At 45.1% G+C, this 10,478-nt stretch overlaps 2 protein-coding genes across 2 annotated transcripts; both read right to left on the bottom strand.

Moving 5' to 3' along the window:
- Positions 1–321: 321 nt before the first annotated feature.
- On the bottom strand, positions 322–3,694 carry LOC116575911 (protein O-glucosyltransferase 3-like). Its single transcript, XM_032317545.1, is given in 5 exon segments — positions 322–513; positions 516–819; positions 1,234–1,482; positions 1,485–1,847; positions 3,677–3,694. Coding segments are annotated over 5 exon segments (1,053 nt in total). The 3' UTR covers positions 322–394.
- Positions 3,695–4,840: 1,146 nt separating this feature from the next.
- LOC116576523 (receptor-interacting serine/threonine-protein kinase 2-like) lies at positions 4,841–6,457 on the bottom strand. The gene has a single exon (XM_032318864.1). It carries the CDS (start codon positions 6,455–6,457, stop codon positions 4,841–4,843), a length of 1,617 nt encoding a protein of 538 aa, XP_032174755.1.
- Between the last annotated feature and the right edge of the window lie 4,021 nt (positions 6,458–10,478).

Here is a 10,478-nt window from a genome sequence, read left to right as displayed (position 1 = left end):
ATGTCCAAAGCAGCTTGTAGGAGGAGAAATTATTCAATAAGAGGGGAGGAACCTGCACCAACATTTTTTCTTCATAGTTGGAAGAGGGAGAGGGAAAGTGAACAAACTAGGAAATATGGTGGAAATCATTTCACAGGGAATGATTTCTATTCTGGCAAAGCCTCTCTGTCCACAGTGACCTGCAAGTTTTCTGTTTCGAGAAACTGTGATGTTGATGATGGAGGTTTTTACACAACAGAAAATTATATTCAAAGAGACCTGTAACACTTGCTCTCATCTTGCTCTGCCTGTCCACATGAGTCTCCTCGACTGCGTTCACCACCGCCCGGCCTCTGTCTGAAGGCTTGCCTTCAACCTGTCGCTGGCACTTGCAGGACTGTCGATGGGAGCTGACTTAAAGCTCTTCTCTGGAAGGTCTTTCCCGGAGGCCCTGGCACGGGGACGCATTATCATCTGACTGAGGAACGAGCTGCATCCCTTCACGTATTTTGGGTTTGCTGGACTGGCGCTCGCGTATTTCTGGAGTACTCCGTAATAGTAGCAGAAGAGCCGGTGTGGCTGCAGCAGCTCCCTCGCGGCCAGCTGCCCTTCTTTTGCAATCTTCCTGGCTTCTCCATCATTTTCCTTGGCCCACTTAACTTTCTCTAGTAAATCACTAAGATTTCTTTTAATTGGAACATAATGTTTCCAAGGCGTTAGTGCCATATAGAAATGTTCGTAATACGTCGAGTCCTGCTTCAAAACCAAGCTGTCACCCAACATGAGGTATGGATATCTGTAAGCCGCCACGGTCCCATCCACATTCACTTGATACTTGTACTTAAAGAAATCAAAGAAACCTGTCAATTTAGCTTTTCCAAGCTCCTTTTCTTTCTCTTGGAAAAAGAAATATCCTGTAATTCCTACATCTAGGAGCTCTGGATTTTCCTTGGAGAGCTGTACCAACTGGAGCCTGTCTTCTCGGCTATCTCTACCTCTGAAGAAAGCTTTCTTGGTTTTGTTGATCCAGGAAGGCCCTGTATTTCCCTGAATAGAGAGGAGATCATTGGTGACACCCCTCATTGCTTCGAGCGTGGAGTGGGTGATGTCATACGTTGGAAGGATAATGTCCCGTGAATCCAGAGAGCCGCACCGTGAAATAATAGGCAAAGGGCCTGGGATTTCATTGACTTGCCGATGCTCCAGAGAACAATCTCCAAGATTAATATAAAATTTTAAATCGGGGAGAAGGACCTTTCTTGCCAGTGACAGCAAAATCTCATCGGAGAACATTTTGAAGTCTGTGTACTTTCCTAAAGATCTCCGGTAGATGCGGTTATTGAGAATCATGTAGTGAACAATGGCACCCCTCTCGTCCGCAAACTTTTTTGGAACTTCATTTAGCATCTGCTGGAGATTGATGCCGGGGAAGGAAGCAAAATCCTTTGCAATCTGTGGTTCCTTGGTTGGACAAGAAAGAGTTTTCTGCCAGGCCAGAGGACCCCTTCTGGACATTCACAGTACTCGTGGTACACTGGTCCTTTCAAAATATAAGGAGACTGAGCCATGTGCTCATCACCGTAAAGGACCTCTATCTTCAGCCCTTCGCTGGCAGTTTCATACATCTTATATCGCATCAAAAATGTCCCATCGTTCCTGTCCAAAGGTTTGGGGACGTGAATCCAGACTAACTCTTTAGGTGAAAGAGATCTGATTACTACTTTGAATAGTGTTTGACCTGGGGGCGAGCGAGTGAGGTTCTGGACCTGCGAGTTCACAGCCTGCAGGTAGAAGTAGCAGACGGGCAGCACGACGCCCACCCGCAGCCCAGGCCCCCACACGAGGCTCCACGGCGCGCTCACCGGCGCCTGGGGGGGCGGGGGCTCGTGGCCACAAACAGGGCGAGTGGCAGCGGCAGCAGCGCGGCCGGCGGGTGGCGGTGCATGGTCGCGGGGTCCGGCGTCCGGCTCTCTGCATGCACTCTTATGCTCATTTTAACTGCCAAATAAATAAATAAATCTTTAAAAAAATAATAAGAAAATAAAGTTGCTGGCAATTTCTTTTTGTCCTTCCTGATAGAGAGAGAGGAGGAACACCTTTGAATATTTGTGTCCTGGAGTTTGGGGTTAAAAAAAAAACAACAACAAAAAGAACAAACCAGGGAACTTCCCTGTCTCTGCTTCTTCTTTTTTTTTTTTAAGTTTTTTTTGTTTATTTTCAGCATAACAGTATTCATTATTTTTGCACCACACCCAGTGCTCCATGCAATCCGTGCCCTCTCTAATACCCACCACCTTGTACCCCGACCTCCCACCTCCTGCCCCTTCAAAACCCTCAGATTGTTTTCAGAATCCATAGTCTCTCATGGTTCACCTCCCCTTCCAATTTCCCCCAACTCCCTTCTCCTAACTCCCCATGTCCTCCATGCTATTTGTTATGCTCCACAATAAGTGAAACCATATGATAATTGACTCTCTCTGCTTGACTTATCTCATTCAGCATAATCTCTTCCAGTCCCATCCACGTTGCTACAAAAGTTGGGTATTTGTCCTTTCTGATGGAGGCATAATACTCCATAGTGTATATGGACCACATCTTCCTTATCCATTCATCCATTGGAGGGCATCTTGGTTCTTTCCACAGTTTGGCGACCGTGGCCATTGCTGCTATAAACATTGCGGTACAGATGGCCCTTCTTTTCACTCCATCTGTATCTTTGGGGTAAATACCCAGTAGTGCAATTGCAGGGTCATAGGGAAGTTCTATTTTTAATTTCTTGAGGAATCTCCACACTGTTCTCCAAAGAGGCTGCACCAACTTGCAATCCCACCAACAGTGTAAGAGGGTTCCCCTTTCTCCACATCCTCTCCAACACGTTGTTTCCTGTCTTGCTAATTTTGGCCAGTCTAACTGGTGTAAGGTGGTATCTCAATGTGGTTTTAATTTGAATCTCCCTGATGGCTAGTGATGAACATTTTTTCATGTATCTGATAGCCATTTGTATGTCTTCACTGGAGAAGTGTCTGTTCATATCTTCTGCCCACTTTTTTTTATATGATTGTCTGTTTTGTGTGTGTTGAGTTTGAGGTGTTCTTTATAGATCCTGGATATCAACCTTTAGTCTGTACTGTCATTTACAAATATCTTCTCCCATTCCGTGAGTTGCCTCTTTGTTTTGTTGACTATTTCATTTGCTGTGAAGAAGCTTTTGATTTTGATGAAGTCCCAAAAGTTTATTTCCTATGTACATTCCCCAAGTGCTGGGGCTGCAGGTACAAGAAAGACCCTCACTTGAGGAAGCCAGAGTCCAAGACAGGGGACAGAAATTGTCCATCAGTCATTGAAATGTGGGCATTTTAAAGGCTGGAGACATAAGACCATTGAGACCAGCTGTAGCCCTTTGAGACCATTGGGACCAGTGTGTTGGGAACATCCTGTGAACACAAATCCTGACACAGTCATGTGGCAGATGCCGGGCTCTGGGGTCTGGGGCTCTCAGGGGAGAGGGGTTGGAAAGGTCACTCATGGGCCCCCCAGTGCAGACAGAGACATCATTCCCCCTGAGGAGACACTGTGCAGGTCCTGCGGTGGCTGCCCAGCCCTCCATGCATCTCTGTCATCTGGCACTGCTGAGGGGCTGCGTCCTCCTGCCCACCCCTTCCCATCTGTGACAGAGAGCAGAGGGACCCCAGCTCACCAGGAGCCCAGACCCCATCGGACTTGATTACAGTCTGTGGCATCCGGCTAAGATACCGGGTGAAATAAGGCAGAGACAAGGGCTTAGTAAAGTGCCAAGCCCCCCGCAAACCTTAGCAGTCTCTCACCTGCTGCACCTGTCAGCTCTCCACCCTCCTTTCTCACGGGGCTGAATGCTGCTTGCAGACTGGTCACGAGATGTCGCTGTGGGTCAACATAGCTTTTCCTCATGTCCTCAGAATGCCCTTTTTCTGAAGAATTAGAGATTGTTTTTCTCTGTGTAATTTGGAAAGTTACCTATTGTGTTTCCCCTAATTTACAGAAAGAGGGAGACTTCTGCTTGTCCTCCTTTCGTTCCCTTGACTCTGACCATCACCTACCTCGCTGTGATCTGTTCATTCCCATCCCTGTTCCATCCATCCAGCGACTATTTCCTGGGTGTTACAGATGCCCCGGGACTGCGCGGGGCCTGTAGGCTGCAGATACCAGAGTGAATAAGACAAAGCTGCATCCGTCACGCGATTTGCTCTGACAACTTGTCCTCTGACCACGGACCCTCATGTCCAGCTGTCTGCTGGGGAAGGAAACTGTTCATTTTTGCCTGAAATTTTAATGAGAATATAATTGTTCTTTTCTGTAAAATAAAGACAGAAACAACCAGGTTCTTCTCTATTGTCTTGGCATCCTGAAAGATCCAGCCACCTTGTTGGTTCTGTAGGTTCATTGGAGTCCAGTCTCCTCTCCTGATACCAGGGAGCAAAGTATTTGGTAAAGGTCTTCACCGCCACAACTTGGCTGTCAAAGCCGTGAGATTTTAAATTTAAAGCAACAAGACTTTCGATTTAAAAGGGATAATCTGGAGAAGATGTCCAACTTCCTAAGTCTTCAAACGTCCATGTATGTGGCTATCGCTGCGGTTTGGATGATTGGGTACATTTGGAGCCTGCGGGCTACTCAGTAAGCGAACCCCTGGGATCCGGGAATGGTCAGTACTTGGAACTTGGAAGTGTAACTTACAGACAATGAGAACTATTACCTAAGAAGTTTAATTTTTCATCTTTTCCACCTTCTTAAAGTATGGCATCTGCTTCCAACGATGACATTTCTGTTCCTTTACCTGAACTTTGCTAAGATCTGGCTCTACTTTCTTTTTTTTTTTTTTCACTTATGAGCTTTTATTTTGAAATAAATATAAAGATTGTGATCGAGAAACCACAAGTATTTCCGGGTAAGGTTGAAGACCCATTTGCTTGTTATCTTTCAACTTTTGTACTATAACTTTGGCAAATTCTTCTCCTTGGATGTCAGTGGTGTCCAGTAACTGTCTGACTTTTGAAGTCCTTGTAGGTTTGGTACTAATGAGTTCATAGTCCTCCTTCATGATTAAGTCCCTGGACAGAAGAGCGTCTAGTGACTGGTTAAGGTAGGCTTCTGTCATTTGGCTCACAATGTCTTTCCTTTTACTCTGGATCCACTGTTGGGCTATGCCAGGCTGTAATCGCTCTGAATTTCCCTCAGCTGAGAGTGGAGTTATCACTGCTAAAGAGCCTGGGGTGGTCTTGTGATCACAAAATTTCCTCTTCTGAACTGCAGAAATGTTACTATTGCAACTGTGATTTACTGGATAGTGACACAGTGTAGAAAAGTCTTGAGTTTTTCTAGATAAAAAATCATTTTCTTGAGGAGCTGTCAGGGACTTTGAGGCTATAGTAGAATCACTACTTTCATGGAGCTTAGAGGATCCACATGATTCCTCCTGTGGTCCATGAGTTATAGGTGTGTTCAGAGATGAGTCCATTTTCTTCTTGTCACATAAGTGAATAGTGCTCAAAGTACTCTGTAACTTTGTTTTCTTTAGTTGAATAACAGCTTCAAGAAAAGTTATCTCTTCAAATGTCCTCAGAACTGGTTCAAGTTCTATTAAACATTTTAAGAAAGATGGTCTTTCATCTGGATTTTGTGCCCATCCACTTTCTATTAGAGAGATCATAAGTGTTCGATGAGGTATATCAAGGGGCAAAATTTCTTCATTAGTGTTAGGTCGATGTCCTTGTGATACACTATACATGATCTGCAAAGGACTGGTGACTTCTTCAAAAGGCTGTTTTCTGGATAAGACTTCCCACATGATCACTGCAAAGCTATAGATATCATGCTTGACGCTGGCTCTTGATTTTTGTCCAGGTTCATAGTTCTCAGGTGGCATATAGATAATTGTCCCTCCTTCTGGTGAAGATTTACTAGTCCGTGATTGTGAGAGGGACATCATACGCCATTTTGATAAACCAAAATCTGCAATCTTAACATGAAATTCATTATCCAATAAGATATTTCGAATCTTTAAGTCATGATGAAATAGAGGAGGATTCATATTGTGCAAGTAGTTTACACCCAGTGCAATTTCATGCAGGATGCGAAATCTCAGTGCCCAAGCAACATCAGGATATTCCGTTTTCCTATGGAGGAATTCATTTAATGATCCATTTGGCATATATTCCATAACTATTCCCAAAAATTCAGGCTCATTGCAAATTCCCCAAATTGGAAGAATGTAACTAAATCTAGCTTTGTGTAAAATTTCAGCTTCTCTTAAAACATCATTTCTTTCACTGTCGAGCAGCGGGGTGTGGATGTGCAGCTGCTTCACGGCAACCTGAACGTGCCAGTCTGCGTGGCGGGCAGAGGACACGGTGCCTGACGCGCCGCGGCTCAGGTAGCGCAGGTCGGGGAGCTTGTGGCAGGGAATGGTAGGCAGGGCGCTGCAGATACCCTCCTGGTTCATGGTCGCGAACCGCGCGGGCGCTCAGGCCGCTGGCCCGCTCTGGGTGTGCCCGGTGCTTCGGTGGTTTCCGGGGCTCTTCGGCTGCGCTTGGGCGCCTGCACCTGCCCCCCTGTGCGGGAGCTAGAGCTGCCAGGCACTTCTCGCAGAGGGACACTAGGTCAGGAGGCAGCCCATCTGGCTCTACCTTCTTAAACTCAAGCCTAGAGCCCAGAGACCAGCTTCAGAATTCTCCTGCTTACTTCAATCACAAGCAAGGAATTTCACTGGTAAAATTTCTCCTTTTCTTTCCTTTTGGCAAGAGCTTTATTTTAAAACTGTAATTAAAATATCTGCGGAGAACTTTGGGAACTCAAGCACGAGTAATCCTGGCATTAGATGGGAATGGAGGCGTATTGCTCTGATGTCCTCGTGTAAACTGACATGGGCAGCTCTTGTTCTCGTGGAAGCGTTAGAATTCTAGACACAATGAAGATGAGTGAGCTACTGTACTCCCAACACTGCTGAGGAATCTCACAGACAAAATGTGGAGTACAAGAAGCTACAATGTACCTATTGCACAATTTCATTATTACAAAGTTCAGGGATAGGCCAAGGGAATCTCTAGTTATAGTGAGGATTGGATGCATAGATTCATGTAAAGTCCTTGGAAAAGCAGAAGAATAAATGTGAGCCACGTTTGTTATAATGAGAGACAGTCACTAAAACCTGTCTGCTATAAACTGTACTCATTAAATGGTCTTAATGAACACCCTTAAGGGTGTCCAGATGAGAGAATGACCCATGAGCTTCCACTAAAGTGACTCTGCTCAGAGGAGTGGGCGCGGGGATTTGCACACAGAGGGGCTGGGGGCAGAGACGGCTCAGGTGAGGAGTGGGAAGCAGGGTAGCTAGCAGGTTATTTCTGAGAGGAAAAAAGGGTAGAGAAGGAGCAAGATAGCATGTTAACAGAAGCTCCAGAGGAGGACTTAGGGGACACCTTGCACCAGAGGTCCATTGGCCTTTTTCAGGTTACCCCAAATCCACAGCAAACACTTGTCATAGTTTAGGCAGGCTTGCTTTGGAAACAGCTCCAGGGAAATTCCCCTACCCTCTTCCAACCAGATCGCTGCCAGAGCCTCCCTCCCTGGCTCAGTCTGGAGCAGCCCCTGGGTCCTTAATTCCTCATATCCAGACAGCCGCTCACTTCTGCCTTAGACATTCTGACAAGGCAGGTGTGTTAGGCTGGGCTGCAGCCTCCATTTGCTTCCTGACTGGTGTCCCAGAGCTGTGCTCCTGTGTCCTTCTTCTGGCCATACTCTGTGCCTGCAAACATGCCTCTGTGCTCGGCCCCTCTTCATGTTCTCCTCAAGAATGCGTGCATACGCAGAAATGGCAAATAACAAAAATACGGTTTCGTTTTAAGATGTTGGAGCATCTCCTTCTACTTACTGTTCTTCCTTTCTACCTACTTGGCTTTTACTCAGGAATCTTCTGATTCAAAGCCCCTGAAAGAGGTTTGGTAGTTTGAAATAGATGGTATCAAAAAGGCTTTGAAATGGCTTCTTAAAGTACTACAGTCCTTGGATTTATCTTTTCGTATATAAATGAAAAATATCTCTATAGTGTCCAACTGCAATTAAACTCTCATTGTCAAATTAATGGACAATCATAATCCTCATTAGTTCTAATGGCACCGCTAAATTCTCCAGTCTCAAGATTTGTTCCACGTGAGAATGATTATTTTGACAACACAAGTCATTGCATATTTGTACTCAGAAACTCAGGACCCATGACACCACAGGTATTTCACAAATACAGTTTGACTTTCTTACCTTGGTCATGTTTCCATCTTCCTCACCTCTAGATAAAGAAGTATGATTCAGGGAAGGTGGGAGCAGGGAGGAGGGAGTACAAATTAGTCAAGACATTTTTCCAAAGAAAGGCTAATTCAAAGGATGTTCTGGTAATAGAGAAGTACGACCTCAGGCAAGACGTGTAGTCTGGTCAGCATTCCTGAATCTTTTACTCTGCAGACCGTGAAACCAGCCCAAGGCGAGGAGATGGGCTGCGCTGGCTCCAATGGTGTGTGTTTCTGAAACCCAGGCTCGAAAAACTTGCCCCGGGAAGGGACTGAGCTGTGTGGAACCATTCATTGCAAAGACTTTACAAACATAGGCTATATTTGTTTCTAATATATTGGGTCGACATTATCTATATAGTTAAGGTTTTCTAAGACAAGACCCAAACCAAAAGATTGTCCGTGAGCATATGGAAATCATACACAAAACTGAGGGTGCACAAGTGTGCGCATGGGCATGCTTTGTCATGGAGGAATAGATGCAAACCCTTCACCTTGTTCTCGAAAGGGGTCATGAATGAAATAAGGTTAAGAATCGCTGACATCTGGGTGATGTCCAGAAAAAACAAAACAAAACAAAACAAAGTAAAACCAACCCCAAGGTCCTCAGAGCAAAGACAGCTGAAGATGGGTGGAGGGAATAGCACAATGAAGGTCCAGAAGCCCTAAATTCCTGAAGGTCTGTCCCTGAGGGGAGAGAGCTGTTGGCCCCACCCCACCCCCCAGGCAGGGTTTGCATATTGTAAATGCTCAGAGCGGTTTGGCTGAATTTCGAGCTTTGACCTTCACGAAGTATGGGAGAAAGTTCTCCTCTTTTTTTTTTTTTTTTAAAGATTTTATTTATTTATTTGTCAGAGAAAGATCACAGGTAGGCAGAGAGGCAGGCAGAGAGAGAGAGAGGAGGAGGAAGCAGGCTCCCTGCCGAGCAGAGAGCCTGATGCAGGCCTCAATCCCAGGACCGAGATCACGACCTGAGCCGAATGCAGAGGCTTAACCCACTGAGCCACCCAGGTGCCCAAGGTTCTCCTCTTGTTCCCAGTGATCACTTCAGGCGTTTCCCATTTGTTGAAGGAAGAGGGGGCACAAGCAGAGACCATGAGGTAGAAAAATGACCATAGTTTTTAAATAAAGTTTCCTGAAGGGATCCAACAAGTCTGCGTTCTTACACAAGTAATCGGATTGGATATCTGAAATCCTAGAGAACTTCAGCCGAGGGTGCTGCCTCCCATTTCGTCTGTGGGGTGACACTCTTCCCAACCTACACTTGGATCTGCTGGCTGGACGCCACATCCACGGTGAAACAGGATTCTTCCCCCAGCCCTGAGAACTGTACAAAATGACTGTTTTCAAACTTGGGGTAATATTATACTTTTATCTGGTCACTTCTGTTTAAAATTTTCCTTTTTTAAAATTAATTAATTAATTTATTTGACAGAGACACAGTGAGAGAAGGAACACAAGCATGGGGAGTGAGAGAGAAAGCCGGCTTCTCGGCGAGCAGGGAGAAGCAGGACTCAATCCCAGGACCCAAGCGTCCTAAAGATTTCCATTCAAAAAAACACAAAAAACCTTCTATTTTATTTATTTCCAAAAATGTTAAATTTTGAGGAACAGTTGTGGGTCCAAGGACACTCACAGGAACCCAGGTCTGGCTGCTCTCACTGGGTGCTAGAGGTAAGGGCTGCACCCTGCCTCCGGAAGCTGAGCTTTCTATGCAGAAAAAGAATGTTCTCTGCCTCTGTAAACAGATCTCCTTGGGAGCCTGAGAAGAAAAAGCAGGAAAGTTTCTCTTTCTCTTTCATCTGTGAATGAACAGGAAGATAAAGGTAAAATGGTCCAAAGCATTTCTTCATTTTTATTAATTAAAAAAAAACTACATTTCATATCATGACTAAGGGTTTTATGTTTGTTTGTTTTAAAGATTTTATTTATTTGACAGAAAGAGAGCACACACAAGCAGGGGGAGCAGTAGGCACCCTGCTCTTGTTTGTTTTGAGATTTAGATTCCACATATGAGTGAAATCGTATGGTATTTGTCTTTCTCTGATAGACTTATGTCACTTAATATAGCACCCTCTAGCTCCATCCACATCATTTCAAATGGCAAGATCTCATTCCTAATTCGATGGCTATGCAATATTCCATTATCAGTCTATACCACATCACTATCCGTTCCTCTTACTA

This window comes from Mustela erminea, chromosome 17 (assembly GCF_009829155.1).
Source record: "Mustela erminea isolate mMusErm1 chromosome 17, mMusErm1.Pri, whole genome shotgun sequence".
Lineage (NCBI taxonomy): Eukaryota > Metazoa > Chordata > Mammalia > Carnivora > Mustelidae > Mustela > Mustela erminea.
Note: the sequence above shows the minus strand (reverse complement) of the source record. Positions and strands in the feature narration are given on the sequence as shown.

Bases quoted from the DNA above. Each gene is read 5' to 3' on its own strand.
- LOC116576523 (XM_032318864.1), bottom strand. From the start codon at position 6,457: ATGAACCAGGAGGGTATCTGCAGCGCCCTGCCTACCATTCCCTGCCAC.